Genomic DNA, 23,457 nt, shown 5'->3' with positions numbered 1-23,457 from the left:
TGACATTTAAAACAAATATATCTCTGGAGCCGCGATCTGACAGCAGGCGGGAAGGTGATGTCGGGACGGTGCGTGACTAATGCACGCACCGCCCCCATGCGACGTCACAGCCAGTACAGTGCCCGCCACAGTGAGGAGTGTCGGGGCGCACAATGCGCCTCCTCCCCTCGCTAGTATCCGCCCCGGAGCCGCGGCAAAGATGTAAAAGAGCCACATGCGGCTCCGGAGCCGCGGGTTGCAGACCCCTGTTCTAGGGGGACAGTGGACATGATATTCACCATTCACCAGATTCAAGAAAAATGCAGAGCGCAAAACCAACCCCTGTATATGGTGTTTATTGACTGACTAAGGCCTTCAACACTGTAAATTGTAGTGTCCTGTGGACCGTCCTTCTGAAAATTGGCTGCCCAGATAAATTTATGAACATCCTTTGACTCCTCCATGACAATATAACCATCATCATCATCAACCTTTTATTCGACCGTCAGTCAGAAAAAAGTACATTTGTCAATACACAGTTAAAACATTCAGGAAGATTTTAGAACTTAGCCAACACTAAAATGGGCTAAACAGATAGCCCCATAGACAATATAACAGTAACCATTCACAGTGGGATCAGGCGTTAAACAGGGTTGTGTTATTGCGCCAGCTCTATTATTTTCATTGCCATGATCCTACACTTTGTCAAAGGGAAACTCCCCACTGGAGTAGAAATCATGTATCGAACAGATTGAATCTGAGTAGGCTGAAAGTAAAGAGTATGGCTACCATAATTTCTGTCATAGAGCTTCAGTATACTGATGACAACGTAGTGTGTGCTCACTCAGGTTAACCTCCAAACCATCCTATATTTTTGCAGAAGCTTACAAAAAGCTTGGCCTATTGCTCAATATCCAAAAAATGAAAGTGCTGCACCAACAAGCACAAAACAACCCCCCTGCAGTGCCACAAATCCAACTCAATGGTGTAACGTTGGAAAATGTTGATAATTTCTCCTACCTGGACAGTTATCTCTCCACAAGGGATGGCATTGATGCCGAAATCCAGCAACGTCTGAGCTCTGCAAGTGCAGCTTTCTTCCAATTGAACTGCAGTGTGTTTGAGGACTGGGACATTTGCAGAGAAACCGAAATGCTTGTTTACAAAGCTATTGTACTACCAACCTTACTGTATGCTTGTGAAACATGGACCACTTATAAATGCCATCTCCAACTCCTTGAAAGATTCCATCAATGGTGACTGAAAATTTTTGCACATTGCATGGGAAGACAGGCAAACTAATACCATTGTACTGGAAGAAGCAAAGATCACCAGTGTCGAAGCCATAATTCTTCAACATTAACTTTATTGGACTGGTCATGTTGTGCAGATGCTTGTTGATCGTCTTCCAAAGCAACTACCCTATTCTGAACTTAAAACTGGAAAGCGTAATGCTGGTGGTCAACAAAAGAGGTTTAACGACTCTCTCAAGGCAAATCTAAAAAAATGTATTCTTCAAATACAATTGCAGCTGTGTTTGGCTAATCATCAAGCACAGCCTTCCTCAGATAAATATCCATCCTGTCCCCTACTTGTGTAAGAAAAGAATACGGACATGAATAGTAATGGTAACTCCTTAATTCATGAGGTGAGAAGAAAATGGTAGGTAGGTGAAGACCAGCTCAGAACCTGCTCCAACTGGATTTCCCCTCTCATCGCAAGCTATTCGGTTATCAGTTATCAGTTACCCAGAAGGAGGCCAAAAGAAGAGCAGATGCAGGCAAGACCACCTCAGAACCCATCCCAGGGTTGCTCTATCATCAACTCCCCTGCTGGAAGGAGCCTGATGATGTATTATTATTATTATTATTATTATTATTATTATTATTATTACCGCCATGACTTTTCCCCTGACTGGGACTCAAGCCAACTTACAGGTAAAAAGAAGAACAGCTAAAAACATAGGAAAATAACCATTAAAAACATTGGTTGAAATTATAGATAGATGATAGATAGATAGATGATAGATAAAGATAGATGATAGATTAGATAGATGATAGATAGATAGATAGATAGATAGATAGATAGATAGATAGATAGATAGATGATAGATAGAAGATGATAGATGATAGATAGATAGATAGATAGATAGATAGATAGATAGATAGATAGATAGAAAGACAGTTATACAGCTCATCAATTAAAACCATATAATCACAACAAAAACAGCATGGAACCAACCCTTTCATTAAATGCAGTCAGTTCCACAAAGCCTACTGGAACAAGGTCTTCACCTGCTGGCGAAACAATGAGGGAGCCAGTCTAGCTTCTCCAGGGAGGGAGCAGCCACCAAGAAGGCCCTTTCCCACATTCAAACTAAATTTGCCCGGGAGGGTGGTGGGTCTGCGAGAAGGGTCTCCCTCAAAGATCTCAAAACCGAGGCAGGTTTGTATGAGCGAATATGGTCTTTCAGATACTGCCGCCATTGTTTAAAATACTGTACTTCTTTTTTTAAAAAAGATAATATAAGCTGCCTTGGAAGGATTTGTATCTGGAAAGCTGTGGTGTAAATTAGTGTAATAAGTAAATTAAAAATTAAAACCTGAACATATCCTGTATTCCAAACGTTCAAATGCAGTATTTTTCTTTCTTTTAGAGGTTCTCTCTCCCTGCCTCTCTTCCCTGAATTCAAACATCAATTTTACCAAACACACTATTTTCCACATTCTTTAAAAAGATGGATTTCAACTTAAATATCACATGATTGCCACTTTGAGGACAATTCTGCCTCAACAGCACTAAACAAATTAGTCATTAGCTTTGATCCTGTTCACTTACTGTTTCCTTTATATATTCAAGAATAAACGGATTCAACAAGGGAACCCAAATCTGTCATGTCCTGAATTAATAACCCCTTTCCCAACATCCAAATTGTTTCCAAAATATATAGTAGACAACCATACTAAGCCTGAACACTCAAAGCTTGCCTGTGAACCCTTTTCTAACCGTGTACAAGACTGAAGCTCCCATCCCACCCCCAAAATACAAAATATTCTGAAAACTAAATGTGATACCGAGCTGCCTCACGCAACACTGACACAACAATATTTCCTGGTTAGACAGCCTTGTGGGACATCTCTGGGAGAAGAAAAGCCTGAGGAACAAACCCTCTGACAGACTGAGAGGATGAGACCAAGAGTGGGTCCAACGTTCAAGAAGGTGGTTGGATCCTGCACGTGCTGCAGAGGGCAGCGAGGACCTGATGGGGCTCATCAACCTGAGAAGGTAGCCTGTCTAAGAAGAAGGAAAACTCTGATCCTAAACCTTTGCTGCCTTGCGGAACATCTTTGGGAGAAGAAAAAACCAAGGAGTAAACCATACAGAAATCCAGAGTGGAGTCTCTAAGATGGTTGGATGGCTCCATGTACACCTCCTTCCGGCAACTCCCGCAGCCCAGTTGCTACTAAATGTATTATTTTGCTTTCATTTGGGCACCCCAGGGCCTCCATACACACTGCCCAGGTCTGCGCACCAGAGAGGTCACTTTCTTGCTGCTAACGCAGCAGAAACAACACAGGAGGCAATAGTTACATGTTACTGGTCTCTGCAGCCGCAGCAGTCACTGTTATTCTCACCCCTGGAGGTGCACTCCATTGTCTTGAGACAGATCTGTGCCAACAACAGATAGCCAGGCCATAAAGGTGTTCCAGGACACATTTGCTACCCAGCCCTTTTGAGGATACTTTTCTAACATTTCCTCAGGGCAGAAGGGGGAAAATGTAGTTGCTGCTTCATGGTATCAAAGACACCAGAAAGAGACGGTAAACCACTCATGAAACTATTTTCGACACCAGTTTAAATTTATACAGTGGTACCTCTGGATGCGAACGGGATCCGTTCCGGAGCCCCGTTTGCATCCAGAAGCGAACACAACCTGCGCCCGTGCGTCTGTAGATCGCAATTCGCCGCTTCTGCACATGACGTCATTTTGAGCGTCCGCGCATGCGGCGAAACCTGGAAGTAACGCGCTCCGTTAATTCCGGGCTGCCGCAGCGCGCAACCCGAAAATACCGTATTTTTTGCTCTATAAGACGCACCCGACCATAAGACGCACCTAGTTTTAGAGGAGAACAAGAAAAAAAATATTCTCTCCCTCTCTGTGCAGCGCCCCTTCAGCGAAGTGGAGCCCCTTCCATTTCCTTTTCATTTTCATTTCATCGGAGGCTTCGCATTGCTTTTTCTGAAGCCATGGAGCCTGCACTCACTCCGTAAGACGCACACACATTTCCCCTCACTTTTTAGGAGGGGAAAAGTGTGTCTTATAGAGCGAAAAATATGGTACCTATCCTGAAGCTACTTCAACCCGAGGTATGACTGTACTCTATTGTATGGCCACTGAACCTTCTCTCTCAGAATGAACACAAGAAGAAACGGCCCTTCCCCCCAGAATAGAAACATAATTTGAACTCTTCAAGACAAAACTCACACAATAAATGTACCACCATCTCCCCAGACCGCCAACAGAAGGATCTGGTGGAAACAAGAGATTGCCATATGCAGTAATATGTCATTCCGTAAGATGCAGGACATGACGGCTGTATCATGGCAGGATTCAGCCTGGTGCTATACTGAAGTGAAAGTGCCCCTGCCCAGCAATAGCTCCACAGATCCTTTCCTGTATCCACTTTTCATAGCAGAACCGCCAAGGTCACAGACGCCCTTGAATGTGTCCCTTGTAATGTGTAACCTGTAAGCCCAACAACTCAAGTCCATTCTTGCAGCAGAGTTTCATCTGTGCAGTCTGCTCTTACTTGTGTTAATTGGCTGATTTAGCTCAACTGATATCTATGGTGGTAGAAAATGCAGGTCTCTGGACTCCTGAGCTACCTGGAAACCTGCCAGCCCTTTCCTTCCATCGCAGCGTCCCAAGGTTTGCATTCATCCCACCTAGAACAAGACTCATCAATTCACCCAATACTGAGGTGGGTAGCCCCACACCAATTAGCAGGAAAAGCAAAATGGAGACTCCCACTTACTAGGTTTTCTTCAGCATAGCTGGGCAGTATACCATACAGAAGCGAAATATATTGGAGGCTTTTTTTTTGGGGGGGGGGGGGTGAGATGCCAATCATATGCCCTACACGCCAGCATCCACCAAGCCTTTGTACTGTTAACGTGCGCTGCTCTGGTTCGCCAGAAGCGGCTTAGTCATGCTGGCCACATGACCCGGACAAACTGTCTGCGGACAAACGCCGGCTCCCTCAGCCACTAAAGCGAGATGAGCGCCGCAACCCCAGAGTCGTCTGCGACTGGACTTAACTGTCAGGGGTCCTTTACCTTTTTATATTTCATCTGCTATTCACTGAAACAGATTCAATGTAACAACAGCATCCTTTCAATTTATTTATTTATTTATAATTCTGCACTGCAGAATCATCTTGCTTTGACTTAAAATACAACTACAGTACTTGCAGTTTATCTCCAGGGGTGCTTAAAATCTAAAAATACTTTCTGGACTGTATTCTTTAAGTGTTCCTTGGCAAACATAGGACTTGGGTCAAGAAGCAGAACATATGCGTTTAATTATCTGCTGTCTCTAAATGTGTAGCACTAACAGCGCTCCAACACTCCCCCCCCGCCCCAATTCTCTTTCTATTTCATTTAGAAAGCAGCAAAAACAAGAGGCACAAATTTGGTTACTCAAATATAGCTCAAAACACAGTAACTGTCAGCTTTCTTGCTTTAACATAAACAACTAATTTCCTTCCAAAATGCGTTTTGTACAATAATTATACTTATTATTAATATTTACTATTTATGTAGTGCTTTTAAGTAGTTCAAAATACTTACGCAATAATCCTTACAACAGGGGGCGGCAAGGTTTACCTCGCCTGGGCCAGTTCACTCCAGTGGAGGTCTCCCGGTTGGCCAGATTGCGCGGGCATGTAAACGCGCACCCACGATTTCCAGTGTCTGTGTCTGCACAGATGTGATTTTTGGCGTCTCTGCAGACGCAATCTCCGGCGCCGCAGAAGCGAGTCCCCACACCACGCCGGTTTAGCGCAGCGTGCAGGGACTCGCTAAGTGGACAGCTCGGTTCAGGGTTGGCTTGTGGGCCAGTTAATAATAATAATAATAATAATAATAATAATAATAATAATAATTTATTATTTATACCCCACCCATCTGGCTGGGTTTCCCCAGCCACTCTGGGCAGCTTCCAACAGAATATTAAAATACAGTAATCTATTAAACATTAAAAGCTTCCCTAAACAGGGCTGCCTTCAGATGTCTTCTAAAAGTTTGGTAGTTATTTTTCTCTTTGATATCTGGTGGGAGGGCGCCACTACTGAGAAGGCCCTCTGCCTGGTTCCCTGTAACTTGGCTTTTCGTAGTGAGGGAACCGCCAGAAGGCCCTTGGCACTGGACCTCGGTGTCCGGGCAGAACGATGGAGGTGGAGACGCTCCTTCAGGTATACTAGTTAACGATCCCCATGGGCCACTTGTGGCCCATGGGCCTTAGGTTGCCTACCCCTGCCTTACAACTTACAGTTTATCTGGGTCATGTGGCCAGCATGACTAAGCTGCTTCTGGCGAACCAGAGCAGCGCATGGAAACGCCGTTTACCTTCCCGCCGGAGCGGCACCTATTTATCTACTTGCACTTGACGTGCTTTAGAACTGCTAGGTTGGCAGGAGCAGGGACTGAGCAACGGGCGCTCACCCCGTCGCGCTGATTCGAACGCCGACCTTCTGATCGGCAAGTCCTAGGCTCTGTGGTTTAACCCACAGCGCCACCTGCATCCCAGTGTTGTATTACCTTGATTAAAATTATGGTAAAAGGGGAGAGGGAAGTCCCAACCTGTTAAATCATCTGCTCTCTGCCTAAAGTTTAAAGGAGTGGCTAAACTGACACAGGAGAAGCAGTAGCTGTGCTAACTTGCATTAGGCACAGTGTGAAAACATTTTGAGTGCCACCTCCTCCCATTAGCCTTAAGGCTTTAAAACAGGAGAATTGTAGCACCATAACAGATGTAACACTTGAAGCAGACTTACTGTGGCATAAACCTCCAAGGAGAAGAGAGCCCACTTCATCATATGCATGGATGTAGTAGGCAGGTAAACAACCAGGTGTAGAGAAAACATGTGTAAATGCACTCCCCATCTCATGCCAAAGTACCTTAATATGGCTGAAAGAGTATTTAAGAAGGAAAAGGAAATCAAAGTAAACAAGAACAGCAGTGTGTGTGTGTGTGTGTGTGTGTGTGTGTGTGTGTACACAACCCCTGCAGCAGCTCGGTCAGCCTCAAATAAAGCTGTCTTTACTTTTCGTTAGAAAGCTGAGAGTCATACTTCCCAACAATTATAAACAGTTGAGCCAAAAGACCATGAAAATCCAATGACTATTCTATGGAAAGTCCAGTTCTATACAGAATGACCACAGTGACTTTTTGCAACAGCAACTTTTTGCAACAGCAGTAATAGAAAATACTTGAATTTTGTGGTGGGAGCGAACACTTTTGATTTCACTTGAGTTCTGAATGGGGATGGGCGTGTTAGAAACCAAGCGTCATATGGGAGGCTGGGGGACAGCCCTTCTCTCAGATCCTTTGATGATAGCATTCTGCTCTGTTCAGCTAAGATTATGTGGTAGGCTGATCTGCTTGCAGATTTCTCAGATTGGGAATAGCAAGAAATCACTATATTTAAAAGCATAATTCCATCCTGTACCCATCAGAAGGGACCATGGATCCCCAAACTGCAAATTATTAAAGTGTTTGGGTGTGATGGAAAGGGGATTTTTGCTATGAAGTCAGAAGCAAGTCTCTGGCCTTCAACAGACCAAGCTGGGGAGCTGAAACTCTTCCAAACTTCAATAATTCTTCTTTACACTTTTAATTTAAAGTGTTGGCCAATACAAGAAATAACTTGGAAAAACCTAAATTGCTTCTCTCTTAGATGGGTTCCGTTTCATAGTTAACACCTCCCATCCCCCTCACCACTCAAAAGAGACAAATGCACTAAAGAAATAAGCAAAGAAACTTTGAATTCACTGGCAAAACAGAGACAAACTGCATAAAAACGAACAATTACCCCTCTCACCATAAACAAGTTGTAATCTGAAATGATTTCAGAACCTGTTTATTTTTACAAGCAAGGGGGGAATTAAAATGAGCAAACTTTTCTATGCCCAAGCATTTGACTTATAATTCTTCAAAAATTCTATAATTAGAGATGCATTAAATTACTTTGCACTGATGTGGCTGCTTACAGAGCCAAGGATGCATGTAACCCACATATTCTTACACTTTGTGCTATGACCAAACTGAGTTCTGTGGAGAACAAACACCCTTATTTCTCTCCAGAATCTTCAAGCACAGAACAAACCATTTGGCACAGCAAAAAGCTTGAAGAATAGAGTGCTCCTAATGACTCCACAATTTACAATGGAATAATCATCTGGCTCTAAAGCACCCATTCAGCAAAAGAACATTATAGTGTCAGAGGTCAAAGGTGGAGGTTGTTAAATGGGAACAGACAAAAGGAAAGGGCGGAATCCAATAAAGAGGCAAATTAATGGCTGAAACACCATTCAGAATCTGCACTAACTCCATTCAGCTTCACATTCTGCATTCGCATTCACATGAGGTCATGGTAAAAAGGAATAAACCAGATTGATCCAATTACTTGGAAAAAGCAAATTTCATTGGCTGCCTGGTAGGTGTTTTTTGTTTTCGGAAAAAAACAGAGCATTATTTGAAGGCTAGCATTCTCTAAAAACAGAATTGAACTCTAATCTCAAATCTACTGGAGGAATCATTTAACTACAGCAGTTCCTCAGTTCTTTTACCTAGGGCTGCCATATTTTGAAGAGGGGAAAAAGAGGACGCATTTGCCGACTTCTACTTTTAACTACGGGTCGCTATGGCGACTCTCATTTTAAACACCCCTACTATACGTAGGCTATAGAAGCTGTAGTATATATTGCTAGCAGCAATGTTCTTAACTTTCAGCAAACGCCCTTCAGATGGCCATGCGTGTCACCACAGTTTGAAGTTAAGCTGGCCCGTATTTCTCTGGATCTATTTGCTGAGTCTCTGCCTGAGTCTCTTCTTCAAAACACTCACGGGAATCACAGCTTTTCTAAGGCAGGTGACTGCACAAAGTTCTTTTCTTTGCAGATCAAGGACCTATCAATACATTATGCAGATTAAAGCAGCAAATTCCTGAATCGTGCTACTTCTGGTGGGTATGACATATCTGCCAGATCTGAGTGCGCTCCTGCACAGACAGAATTCCCTGCATAACTCGGAAACCAGAGGGGGAAAAAGGTTTAGTGCAGCTTTCTTTGTGGCAAGCTATTGCATATGCAATCCTAGGCTAACATCACATTCTGTGCGATGTGTAGAATGGCTGCAAGTTTAGCACAGTACAAGTTTTAGTGGTAACCAGTAAATTTTAACACCCACTTAATTTGCATGGAAACTAAATGACTAGCAGCAACTGCCCCGCAGCCAAGAAACCCCAAAACTCAAACACCAAACTATTCTGGCTGGCAAGATGCTACCTGCTCAGCTGCTATCCAAGTGGTCATCTTGGTGATGAATACAGCCTACATTTGAGACTCTGTAAACACAAGCCAACATTGGGAAATTGAAATGGTTTACTTTTAAACACTGTGGGTAAGTCTCCTAACACCATGAAAAGAATATCTGCTCCTACTTACAGCAGGCTATAAGGGCTGCAGGTCCTTGTATGATAAATACCAATAAATCCTTTTGGAAAGTATACGTTAGTCTGCATTGCTTGCACACAGAGAAAGCAATATGCATCACTTTTACCAGAATCACATAAGCAGAATTCCTAGGCTAAAGCATTTTGTTACAATATCAACAAAGGACAAGAACGCTGGCTCAAAAGACAAGTATCAAAAGATCACATTCCTAGTTTTTTTTAATAAACAAAAATGCTTTTCGTTCAAAGATTTACCTCTTCTAGAATATATAAAGCTTAGATGCCTGGAGGAAGACAGGTCCTCTAATAGACACACCTCTGGTATTGCCTTGGTCATGTTTCTGGAAGTGGAAGTGGAAGATGTGTACCAGCAAAAACTCTTCTCTCTATTTATTGGAGGGTTGGTCTGAGATCTGGAATCAATGACATCATAGCTTTTGAAGTTAACCAATGAAATTTATTTTATCCCAGATGGGCCAATGGTAGGGAGTTCAATTCTAGGATACCACCCATGGGATAAAACAAACCTATTAATAGAAGCATGAGATTGTTGACGTGTAGACCAGTGAAGTGGGAGGCGTTCCCAGAAAAAAAGTATTGTGCAATCTGCCGTGCTTTTCCTTGCTGGAAACAGTGGAAAATGGGATGCCAATTAGCTTTTTTGCTTGCGATAGGCAAAAGGATTTCTATCCCAGGAGAAAGCATATATCCAGGAATCATTGGGAGATGCCATCACTTTGATTGCATTCTGCTGCCCTATCGGTTGATCTTGGGCAAGAGTTATCAGGGGACATGGTGTCCTGTTCTTTTAGATGTGGAGCTACTGGAGGGCTTCTATGAATCCCTGGCAGAAAAGACACAAAAGGTAATTGCTGCTCAGCGCAATGAAACCTTCTTGTGATGTCCCTCTGGGTCCCATTTCACAGCTTCATTTTCAGCCATCGGGAAGTTGCAGGAGTGTTGTTTCCCAGACATAACTCAAGGAGATACTACCTCAACAAGCCCTTAGAAAGCCTGGACCCCCAAAGACATTTCAAGGTCGTATCTTCCCTTACTTCTGGTTGAAATTGCCACAGCATTCTTCTAGGATACTTTCTCTGCAAAAGTTTAGGCTGCAAGTGGCCAGAAGTGCGGAACAGAGCGGGCTCAGCAAAAAGCCTATGCCCCCCTGCAGAGTTGCCAAAGATGGGGTGGCTTTTGTTGGTGATGGTTGATGTTTCAGCTTTATGAAGATCTGTTTTCAGATCCCAAGTTATAACCAGTGAAAAGGATGTGAAAAGGATCTAGGAGTCTTGGTTGACCACAAACTTGACATGAGCCAACAGTGTGACGCGGCAGCTAAAAAAGCCAATGCAATTCTGGGCTGCATCAATAGGAGTATAGCATCTAGATCAAGGGAAGTAATAGTGCCACTGTATTCTGCTCTGGTCAGACCTCACCTGGAGTACTGTGTCCAGTTCTGGGCACCACAGTTCAAGAAGGACGCTGACAAATTGGAACGTGTCCAGAGGAGGGCAACCAAAATGGTCAAAGGTCTGGAAACGATGCCTTATGAGGAACGGCTAAGGGAGCTGGGCATGTTTAGCCTGGAGAAGAGGAGGTTAAGGGGTGATATGATAGCCATGTTCAAATATATAAAAGGATGTCATATGGAGGAGGGAGAAAGGTTGTTTTCTGCTGCTCCAGAGAAGCGGACACGGAGCAATGGATCCAAACTACAAGAAAGAAGATTCCACCTAAACATTAGGAAGAATTTCCTGACAGTAAGAGCTGTTCGACAGTGGAATTTGCTGCCAAGGAGTGTGGTGGAGGCTCCGTCTTTGGAGGTCTTTAAGCAGAGGCTTGACAACCATATGTCAGGAGTGCTCTGATGGTGTTTCCTGCTTGGCAGGGGGTTGGACTCGATGGCAGTTGTGGTCTCTTCCAACTCTATGATTCTATGATTCTATGACTCGAAATGTGGAGAAGCCTCACACAAGTCCAAGGTCACTGTGTTTATGTGATGGAGATTCTTGATACCAAGAAAAAAGGCATTGTGCAACCTGTCATGCTTTCTTCACATCCTTGTCAATTTGCCTTGTTTACTATTCATATTTCACATTCTCTTTGAAAGTGTGTTTCTTTGGGGTTCACTGTTTGATCAGGGGCAGACTATTGTGGTACTTTGGCTAGATTCTTTGGATGAGATCTGTGCGTGCTGGTCTGATCCTGACAGCTTGAGACTGTGGGTGGGGAAGGGAGAACTTAATGATTACTGATCACGGTATTGAAAATCACAAGAGAATTGCAGGCTGAAAAGTGACATGAATTCCTTAGGTGAAAAGGTAAACCTCTGAACCAAGTTTTCGAGCGAAACATCACATTATTTAACATTCCAACAAACGGCATTTGGGAATGAGCTACATTTTCTGATTTACATCAAAAATTTATTTCTCTTCTCTTTGCCTCCTTTGCTCCTCCCCCTGCCCAACTTTCTGTCCTATGGGTCATCAACTCTGTTCTTCAAAATAAAATAAAATGAAAGCGGGATGGAGGTGAGTGGGGACAAGAAAGATTGAAAGCAACACTGAAAACAATATAATCCAATTCAGGATATTTCATCCACCTCGCCTTTTGTTATCCCACAAGTACACAAGCGGCAACCCCCAGACTGACTCAAAGGATAGACCCACATAGTAATACATCTAGAAGGTTACAGAGGGCAGGGGAGGCAATTTTCTGTCTTCCAAGATCCAGGAACCACTCACTCACAAGTTTCTTTCCCTGATGTCCAGAGAATGAGCAAGTAATAAACTGTGAAAATACAGACATATACACATATCCTCTCCTTCGTCTTTGCCAATTGGTGAACACTTTGTTTTATTCCAGAAGACTTTTGCTTCATGCAGCAAGTAATTTTTTTAAGTGTTTGTTTTTAAGTGATGGCTCCTGTTTCTTTTAGATAATTGTAGATTTCAAATACTGTAAGATGAGTGTAGGGTACAATTGCTTTTAATAAAATAACTAGATGTCATATTGAGAGGGTGAACACACAGAAGGGGGAATTTTAATGAATTGATAATTCTTCTACAATTGCATCCATGGCTGAAAACGGTCCTCAGACAATTATTTGTTACTTGAAAAAAAGAAAAGAAAAAGAAGACATACAGATGATGTATGTCATTTTTAAAAATCAAGATAACCTTGTCGTTAGACAACTACTATTCTTCCTGTTTCTTCTAAAACTCCCCAGTCAAGTCTCCCTGTAGATAGCATGGTCACATGTGCTATGGCTACAGTTCATTAATACAAGTATTGCTTGACGAGCCGTGTGTCAAAGCATTTGTCCTTCCAGGCTGTGATGCCTTATGATTAACATTTTTGATTATTGTGTTTTCTTTGCTGCTGTTATGTTTGCATTTTGTTGCTGTTATCAAATTAATACAAAAGGGAAAGCATTTCTTCAATAACGTTTCTCTATCAAAATTCACTTCTGTCTTTTGGCAAAATATTCCACAGATACGGAAATGATAGGAAGTTGGGCTCTGTTGGAAGACGAGCTTTTGCTGGTGAAGCCTGCTTAAAGTTTTGGAGGGGCTTTGAAGGGGACCGAGGGACAACTGGGACATGGTGGTGCTGTGGTCTAAACCACAGAGCCTAGGGCTCGCCGATCAGAAGGCCGGCAGTTCGAATCCCCACGACGGGGTGAACTCCCGTTGCTCGATCCCAGCTCCTGCCAACCTAGCAGTTCGAAAGCATGTCAAAGTGCAAGTAGATAAATAGGTACTGCTCCAGCGGGAAGGTAAACGGCGTTTCCGTGCGCTGCTCTGGTTCGCCAGAAGCGGCTTAGTCATGCTGGCCACATAACCCAGATAAACTGTCCGCAGACAAACATCGGCTCCCTCGGCCAGTAAAGCGAGATGAGCACTGCAACCCCAGAGTCGTCTGCGACTGGACTTTACTGTCAGGGGTCCTTTACCTTTAGGGACCATTAGCTTAAGCTGTGATGCTAAGCACATCTATCAGCAAAACTGGCCCGACCCCTAGGCTTTGTTATGCTTTACAGGCATAGCTATAAATAGAACAGTTGGATTACTGGATCAGCAAGCTTCACCACCAGGCCACTGGCAAAATGTAAGTGTCCCCACAGACTTCCATAAATGTACCTCTACCTGAGGTTGAATTTCTCTTTTTTTCATCCCTGGTTTGTTTTTGTTTTTTTAATGCTGCATAAAGCAAATACAGGCAAAAATAAATAGCAACACAGCATTTTGTGAAGTATAAAAGAAATTGTCCATTTTTGAATTTGGTGAGAGGGAAATCCTCCCCAGGGCAAGAGCCCTCTGCTATTACTGCATATACCGTTGGTTAAAGTCTAATTTATCACAACTCAAATCAGCTATGATAGATACACTCATCCTTCAAGAAATGTTAGTCACCTGCCAACTCATATAGATAAGAGCCGCAGTCCCCAATGATATGCTTTGCCATTCAAAATCCAGTTCCCTTTTTGCCCTGTCACTCAGTTCATGAACAGATAGCCTTCATCCCTCTCCCCCCCCCCCAACTCCACATTTCAGTCCAATAGGGTCATGTAAGCACAAGTTACTCTCCTCAGTGAAACATCTTAAACGTAAGCCATTAAAATGTGCCTTCTTTCCACAACAGACCACTGCAGAATATACAGACTTGTTTTTAAAAAGGGAGACTAGAAACCATGGAAAGAGGAAAAATCCGGCTACCTGAGCCCAGGCACACAACAGCATCTAAAAGAGGAAGACACGTACCTGCCGACAGATGCCATTTCCTCTACATTTTATAACCCCGCGTGCAGTTTTTACCATTATTGCCACAATAAACCATACGATAAAATGGATTGCCTTGCTGACTCGAATACCAGCTGGTTAGTAGAAAAGTGGCTCCCCCCCCCCCCGCATGATTCAGTCTCCTTGACAAATATACTGCATTGTACTAGATGAGTCATCCAAGGACTATTCTGCATTTTATAGGCCAGTTGCGTAGTGCCTCATGTTTCAGCATTCCCACAGTGAATTAAACCAAAAACTGACCAAACACTTCCACTTTACTCTTCCACCTTCTCTGTTGGTGTTGTTTTAAAAACCACCAGCAGCATCCTGTTATTCCCATTTATATCCTGCACCCTCACCACTGAGCAACCATCCTTGCATTGCCCTGAACCAACTGAATGTCTCAGCACTGCTTCCGATGCGAGGAGGTTAAAAGCTGCAACACAAACATTTTACTCAAGGACCGCTAAGGATGCTAGGGGCTGGTGCTATTCCGATTTGGTGCAATGTACATCTGGTGGAGTGGACCACACCTGCACAAAACAGTGACCAGCCCAGGCAAACACAGGCCACAGAGCCATGCGAGGCAGCCCACGGACCTCTGAGAAGTTAGAGAGAGCCTTGCATTGTGGCTTATGGACGGAATCTGTTCAAAATAGCTTCCCCTGATAAAAGAGCATCTGTCCTTAAAATGCACTGAAATATTTATCACAATGACATTGTAATAAATACTTGATTCCATTATATATTTTTTTTATTTTCTTCCTCCCATTCGTGATTTGGTGTTGGTCATTATGGAACTACATATTGGTCCCATCTGGCTGATCACGTGGGGCTTACAGGGGTCAGCAAACTTTTTCAGCAGGGGGCCGGTCCACCTTCCCCCAGACCTTGTGGGGGGCCGGACTATATTCTGAAAATAAAAATGAAAATGAACGAATTCCTATGCCCCACAAGTAACCCAGAGATGCATTTTAAATGAAAGCACACACTCTACTCATGTAAAAACACGCTGATTCCTGGACCATCTGCGATTGGGCCAGATCCGGCCCCTGGGCCTTAGTTTGCCTACCCATGTCATAAGACACGTCATTCATAGGGAAGCATCAATTGCCAAGGTCCAACAAACATTGGGGGAGGGGCAGAGGGGTTATTTGTATTGGAGAACTGGCATGGGGAGAAGGGGGCGTTTAACCCCTTCCGCACTCACCAATTCTCCTTTTAAAACCCCTTTCCTGCCAGAAGTTGAGAATATTTCTGGTTTTGGAGCCCAACTGATTTAAACATGGCGGGCGGGGGGGGGGGTAGAGGGGGGAAGTTGTGGGAGTATTAGTTCAACCGAACAGGCGCTCTTCTGCATTTGTCTAAACCACAGAGCCTAGGACTTGCCGATCAGAAGGTCGGCGGTTCAAATCCCCGCAATGGGGTGAGCTCCCGTTGCTCGGTCCCTGCTCCTGCCCACCTAGCAGTTTGAAAGTATGTCAAAGTGCAAGTAGATAAATAGGTACCGCTCCGGCAGGAAAGTAAACGGCGTTTCTGTGCTCTGCTCTGGTTTGCCAGAAGCGGCTTAGTCATGCTGGCCACATGACCCGGAAGCTGTACGCAGGCTCCCTCGGCCAATAAAGCGAGATGAGCGCCGCAACCCCAGAGTCGTCCGCGACTGGACCTAATGGTCAGGGGTCCCTTTACCTTTACCTTATTTCCAAGTGCAAGAGCTACAAAGGCTGGGGCCAGCAAACCACAACTGAAGTCAAAAGTGGATGTTAGCACAAACTTCCTACAAAAGAGAAGGGTGCGGAGGAACAGGACAAGCCTCTCCCTAAGAGAAGGGGAGGCTACATAACAATCAGAGAGCAGAAGCAGGTGGGGACCCCCCCCCCCCAAATTCCACATGTTGGGACCAGCCACTGGAATCGCCTGGAGGGACAGTTAAGAGGTATGTAGAGAAGAGTGTGGAACTAGAATTCTCTAGATTTTGACAGCGGAGAGAAGCCTGAAACAAGGCAGATAGTTCTGCAGGCTTATGTAAATATAGCTATGCATCACAACCACCCAGTTTTGATCAATCCTGTATTAACTGTGCAGCCTACAGATGACAGAGCTCAGTAGCAGAAGTGGTTTGTGAAGAGGACGGCAGGCGTTGATGGAAGGGATAAGTGAGTCAGATCAAAAGGAGCACAGAGTGCTCTTTTTAAAATTAAAAAGCAGCATTTATCTAAATATTCAGAGTATGTTGAAGGCTTTAGTCACAACTAAGTTATCAAATAATATAGAAGAAGGCTGGAAGAGATCCAGCCTTGCTGTTTCCAATAGGCGAAGGATTCTATTGAAGAAACATGCACAAAAATGCTACTATTTTTAAATATAGCTGGCTTTGAAGCTCTAATTGCTTTTAATTCACTTGGATTTTTCAAGGCGAGAAAGGGGAAAATTATGAAGTACCTTTGAAACAGTTTCAAGAGCACAGTGTGACGACACACGCACACACAAACGGCAAGGTATTTTAAAGATTTCGTTTTCATTCAAGATAGCAGAAATGGAAAGGTATCTGATGTTTATTTAAAAGCGTACTTCCTTCCCTAAGAGAGATTAAAAGCACCATAACATGCCTGTTTATCATCCTGAGGCAGGCAGGGGGTGTACTTGAAAACAAACCAAAGACAAGCTTTTCACACTCTGGTTTGCTTCCAGACAGACCTGTTTACTGAACATTCATTCTGATTTGTCTGCACATCAGCGGTTTCTTGGGCATTCGTTCCAATTTTCTTAGAAGGGAGGTTACACAATGTTACACCAAGGAATTCTCACCCCACACTTCCCAGTGCATTTTCCTGTCACTTTCCTAACTGTAAGAAGTAAAGTTGTTTGGAGGGCGGGGGGAGAAACAGGTTTGTTGTGCAAAAGCACCAAATCCACTTTAATTTTACAACCTGAATTTGCCAGTATGCTATTGAATTCCCTCCTCCCCAAAAAAGCCCCAGTGACAATATGAAAGCTGCCTCTGTTTCAAAAGAGGCAAAAGAAAAGGAAAATCTTCCACAGATCCATGATGGGCAGAAGAATCCAATGGGTATTCCAGAATGGAATATGTAGAGTCTTCAGGCATATATTATATGATTTAACTGACATAAAGCAGTGGTGTCCAAACTTTTTTTAAAGAGGGCCGGAATTGATGAAGTGAAGGGCCGTGAGTGCGGCTAACCAAAGGGTCGACCAAAGTTGTTGACCAAAGGGTTGGAGTTGTTCAGCTTCTTTTAGGGTTGAAGTTGGTGAGTTTTTTTTTAGGGTTTTATCCCAGGAAATAAACTGCCACAGGGGCCGGATTAAACCGACCAGCGGGCCGGATTAGGCCCCCGAAACGCACTCTGGCCACGCCTGCAGTAGAGGAACTACTAAGTTGGAACAATGAGGAGGAACTGGTTTGGTTTTGTGTTGTTGTGCATTTCATAACATACAGTAGAAGTTTAGTTTCCTGAAGCTCTTAGGTGGTCTTCATCCTTCATAAAACAATTATTTAACCCAGGATGGCCAGGGTGCATGTTGTATACAGTCCCCTGAAGGAATTTCTGGCAGCTCTTGAAGCTTCTCAACAATGATCTTAAGACAAGAGAAAATTTAAAAATGCCTGAAACAGCCCCCGAAACGGACTCTGGACATGCCTGGTGCAAGGGATGTGAACCAACAACAGCTTAAGCCAGTGTTTCCCAACCTTGTGCCTCCAGCTGTTTTTGGACTACAATTCCCATCATCCCTTGCCACTGGTCTTGCTAGTCAGGGATGATGGGAGTTGTAGTTCAAAAACAGCTGGAGGCACAAGGTTGGGAAACACTGGCTTAAGCCATCATTGTTGGCAAAACTTCCCATGATTTCCCAACAGACACCTCAAACCAAAAAGCCAAGCCACCCATGTTGTCCTGCATGTAATATCGACACAGTCATGTTTGGATCGTATCTTGACTTAAGGAGGGATAAGCACAAACTGGTTTTTCCCCCCTTCACAATGCACAGGAAGTATCTAATTAACCATATCTTCCCATCTGAACGGGAAAACTATGGCTACCAGCTTTGGGACCTTAAACTACGGTAACTTTAAACGGATCAAAAGAGGGAGAGAGAAAGGCATGATAGAATCATGAAACTGAAGAGTTGGGAGGTACCTGAGAGTCATCTAGGCTTCCTCAACCTCAGCCCTCCAGATGTTTTGCGACTACAATAAATAATAATAATAATAATAATAATAATAATAATAATAATTTATTATTTATACCCCACCCATCTGGCTGAGTTTCCCCAGCCACTCTAGGTGGCTTCCAATCAAGTGTTAAAAACAATACAGCAATACAGTGGTACCCTGCAAGATGAACGCCTCGGAAGACGAAAAACTCGCTAGACGAAGGAGTTTTTCTTTTTCTTAGCCGCTTCGCAAGACACATTTCCCTATGGGCTTGCTTCGCAAAACGAAGCTTGCCCCGCAAGCTCCGGGGATAGCGGGAAAGCGCAGCGCGTCTTCCCCGCTGTCCCTGGACCTCTTTTGAAGCAAGGGGCGGCGGGGAGAAGATCGCTTCTCCCCGTTGCCAGCCCCGCAATCTCCGGGGACAGAGGGGAAGGCGCGCACGCCTTCCCCTCTCTCCCCGGACCCCTTTTGAACCAAGGGGCGGCAACGGGGAGAAGCGATTCTCCCCGCTGCCCCTTCCCTTGCTTTAAAACAGGTCCGGGGACAGAGGGGAAGGCGTGCGGTGCTTCCCCTCTGTCCCTGGACGGTCTCCATAGGAACGCATTGATTGATTTTCAATGCATTCCTATGGGAAACCGTGCTTCGCAAGACGAAAAACTCGCAAGAAGAAAAAACTTGCGGAATGAATTAATTTCGTCTTGCGAGGCACCACTGTACAACAATACAATTCCCTTCATCCCTGACCACTGGTCCTGCTAGCTAGGGATCATGGGAGTTGTAGGCCAAAAACACCTGAAGGGCCGAGGTTGAGGAAGCCTGATCTAGTCCAACCGCCTGCAATGCAGTAATCTCAACACACAGCCCCCTATCCAACTTGAAACCAGACCCAGCCCTGCTTTAGCTTTGCAAATGTGCTAGCAGTTCTAGGAGGAGACAGGTATGCGTGTTGATTCTTTTTCTTGTACCTTTCTGAGTCTTCTTCCTCCCTTAAAATTCAGCTGGTGGTTGCTATATTAGCACCTCTCATACATCTCTACATGTCTGTCTCCTTATCTGCTCCTCTTGGCTGCGTTGCTTGAATGAGGAAGCGAGTCTCTTGTCTTTCTGACATCATGTATGGAGGCAGAGTTTCTATGTGCATTTATAGGAGTCCTGTGACTGTGTTGCATCCGTTGCAAAAGGAGAAGTAGCGAAGGGGAGCTTGCATTTGCATTTGAACTCTCTAACATGAATTCATAGATTTCCCTTGAAGCTTGTCTCTCTAATCTGCAAAATAGGCAGAAGCTTTCTAGAATTTCTCCTGTACATACACAGGCAATTTTGACCTGTAACTTGGATCGTTTTGGATGGGTGGCTGAGAACCATTTGCTCTGCATGCATACAGTTTATTCATACTTTCTGGTCATAGCACACCTATCTGTTACAATCTTTGGGTGCCCAATAATGTTAGAATTGTTTGGGGCACTCCTGGACCCACTTGAAACCTGTTTGGCTGCTTCTCATGTGTAAACCTTAGTCTTCATTCTCCCCATTTTTTGCTATCTAAGCTGGCTGCAAAATTACGTAACGGGCAACGCTTCAGGTTACATACTTCGCTAACCCAGAAATATTACCTCAGGTTAAGAACTTTGCTTCAGGATGAGAACAGAAATTGTGCTCCGGCGGCACGACAGCAGCGGGAGGCCCCTTTAGCTAAAGTGGTGCTTCAGGTTAAGAACAGTTTCAGGTTAAGAACGGACCTCCGGAACGAATTAAGTACTTAACCCGAGGAACCACTGTGTAAGGAAATCAGCCCTGAGTGCTCACTGGAAGGACAGATCCTGAAGCTGAGGCTCCAATACTTTGGCCACCTCATGAGAAGAGAAGACTCCCTGGAAAAGACCCTGATATTGGGAAAGATGGAGGGCACAAGGAGAAGGGGACGACAGAGGACAAGATGGTTGGACAGTGTTCTTGAAGCTACCAGCATGAGTTTGACCAAACTGCGGGAGGCAGTGGAAGACAGGCGTGCCTGGCGTGCTCTGGTCCATGGGGTCACGAAGAGTCGGACACGACTAAACAACTAAACAACAACAACCACTGTATATCTAATTCCCTCTCTTCCTAGTTTTTCTAAGTAAAGAAATTTATCTCTTGAAACAAATCAGGTATATAAATAGGCAGAAACTTTAGCATTTCCTGGGCACCATGAATCAATTTGGATGAATGTCCCCTTTGAATGTAAAAAGCTAAGTATCCGGATTTAAGCCAGCTCTAAGAGTGGGTCCACTTTTAATAGCCTTTTTGAAAATGCATATCATAGGTAAGGTTTCAGGAAAGTGGAACAGTCAGGTATATGAAAGAGAAACCTAAAAATAATAGTCTAATAATACTTCAGATGATAAATGCCATAGATTAGGGAACAATACTTAGAGGTCATCTTTTTACCTAGAAACTGAAGTAGAAAGTCTCAGTCACTGTGGTTATGGGGGAAGCTGATCTGTCAGAGAAAACCTAGTGACCCCATTACAAAACCTACTTATAAAAATATAAGGCGGCTTTTTGTGAAGCCAGATTCCATAAAGTGCTATCTCCAGTACCAGTTTTGAGCACCAGTCCTATCAGCTAATCAACGTAGGTAACATTTGGGTGTGTGGTGTATTAACACTGGCAAATTTGCAATACCCTGTCAGCACCCTTTGCTCCCTTCAGTAGGTTCACAGATGTAAGTACATCTCTCAAGAGCAGAATTTAAGGTGTGGGTTCGACAACACTCAACTTTTACCAGGTTAAAAAGAAAGAAACACAATTTTATCCACTGATTTACCAAGGTTGTTGAAAAGCAACTTTGATTCTGTACTCCTAGAATTGTTCTGAGGAGGGCTTTCAAAAACTTAACATCTTAAAGTTAGGAGTGAACTTTAAGTTGTCCTAACCCAAAAGATACTCCACTTTCCCTCATCTAATAACCAAGGCAGAGATAACACATTTTATAAAAAATAAAGGAGGAAACATTAAACTTCAGCCTTTAAGGTAAAACAGATCAGCAATGATGTGATGGGTTTTAACAATTAAAGCAGTTTCCACCAATAAAATGCAAGATCTAGCCAATGGCAGCTAAAAATAGCCTCACACAAGCAGCAAGGTAATGAAAAGAATAAATTGTGAAGTCCATGTGTGCAACTGAATGCTTCAATGTGCAGCATTAATGTACAGAATAATAAATAAATGATATAATTTAAACTAGAAGCTACATGTTCAGAATCCCAAGGCTTCAAAATAAGATTTGCAACACCCAGTGCTGCTCCCATAAACCCATCCCAAATCCAAATTTAAGAAACTGGCACTGGGGATTAAAGAGACCGAAGCATAAATAAAATCAGTGAGTGATTGAAGTTGGATCCTATGATATATAGTTGTACTTCTGATTACGTAACCCTCTGGGTACGTAAACTTCGGGATGCATGCGGCAAACCTGGAAGTAGTTTACCAGGTTTCACCGTGCACGCATGTGGAGAAGCAGTCTTCAGGTTGCGGAAACCTCAGGATCCGACCGGACCTGTGGAACAGATCCTGTCCGCAACCGGAGGTACCACTGTACAATGATGCCCTACTCTTAAGACCACATATTTGGAAATTCCATTGAAATCAATATTGTGATAGTAGCTAGGATCCCAAGAGATGAGTATCGAGGGATTTCTTTAAGTGGTATGTTAGGGGAGTAGTACCTCTGGTGTGGGGGACACGGGTGGTGCTGTGGGTTAAACCACAGAGCCTAGGGCTTGTCGACCAGAAGGTCGGCGGTTCAAATCCCTGCGAAGGGGTGAGCTCCTGTTGCTCGGTCCCTGCTCCTGCCAACCTAGCAGTTCAAAAGCATGTCCAAGTGCAAGTAGATAAATAGGTACAACTCTGGCGGGAAGGTAAACGGCGTTTCCATGCACTGCTCTGGTTCGCCAGAAGCAGCTTAGTCATGCTGGCCACATGACCCGGAAGCTGTACGCCGGCTCCCTCGGCCAATAAAGCGAGATGAGCGCCGCAACCCCAGAGTTGGTCACAACTGGACCTAATGGTCAGGGGTCCCTTTACCTTTGCCTCTGGTGTGGGGTACGCTGCACTCCTTCTGGGGTAGTTTGTGCACCTTTGGCCCCTGCACTCAGATCTCACCTGTGCTCCTCAACGTTGTCAGCATGCAACAGCAGTCACACACCAGGAACTGCTTTGACTGGCCGACTAAACCAGGTGAGGTTAGCCAATGGGTCTGAAACTGTTGGCGAGTTAGGGACTTCCTGTGTATGAGAAGACAGCGTCTGACAGACTGAGAGGACACTTCCTATTCATTGCTCTAGGAACTGCCTTCTAGAATCCCGGGAGAGTGGAAACAGACGACATGTAATTAGCAAAGTTTTGGGTTAGTCGAACAAACATAATTCTTCCCCCAAAACGTGCACTATCCCAGGAAGAACCTGGGCCAATAGCATTTGTGTGTTCACAAAGAGCTTCACATGGGCTTCGTGTACATGTGCGGATTTGTAGGTCAGAACTTCACTGTTGAAGCCACCTCAAGGTCATGTGGCCCCCAACCCCTGGTCCCAATCGACACACCGGAGATGTGGACATCTGCAGGGGGAAGCCTGGGCCCATGGCTTCCCATGTGAACTAGAAGCACAGCAGTGCAGGGTTTTAGCTCATGTGACATTGGGGCAGGCCCAAAGGGCTGCATGACCCTGGTGTGGGGCCAAAAGCCCCTTACTATGTGTGATTCCCCCTCCCCCAAGATGCATGAAGGGTTTCCCTCAGCAATCTA

The 23,457-nt window shown here is 44.2% G+C and overlaps 1 protein-coding gene across 4 annotated transcripts in view; it reads right to left on the bottom strand.

The window, feature by feature from the left end:
• Nucleotides 1-23,457, bottom strand: part of SPRED2 (sprouty related EVH1 domain containing 2) — an 87,609-nt gene that overhangs the window by 26,876 nt on the left and 37,276 nt on the right. Inside the window, exon 2 of one of the 4 annotated variants that reach the window (XM_028722040.2) lies at nt 9,969-10,126. The exons of 2 other annotated variants lie outside the window; for them this stretch is intronic. Coding sequence is in view for 1 of the 2 variants with exons in the window: in XM_028722039.2 (XP_028577872.2) it covers nt 14,480-14,496 (17 nt within the window). In the remaining variant the exon portion in view is untranslated. Of the gene's footprint in view, nt 1-9,968; nt 10,127-14,479; nt 14,563-23,457 lie in introns of those variants that run through there. One more of the 4 variants, XM_028722039.2, reaches the window with a different exon arrangement.

This window comes from Podarcis muralis, chromosome 3 (assembly GCF_964188315.1).
Source record: "Podarcis muralis chromosome 3, rPodMur119.hap1.1, whole genome shotgun sequence".
Classification (NCBI taxonomy): domain Eukaryota; kingdom Metazoa; phylum Chordata; class Lepidosauria; order Squamata; family Lacertidae; genus Podarcis; species Podarcis muralis.
This window is presented reverse-complemented; position numbering and strand designations above follow the sequence as displayed.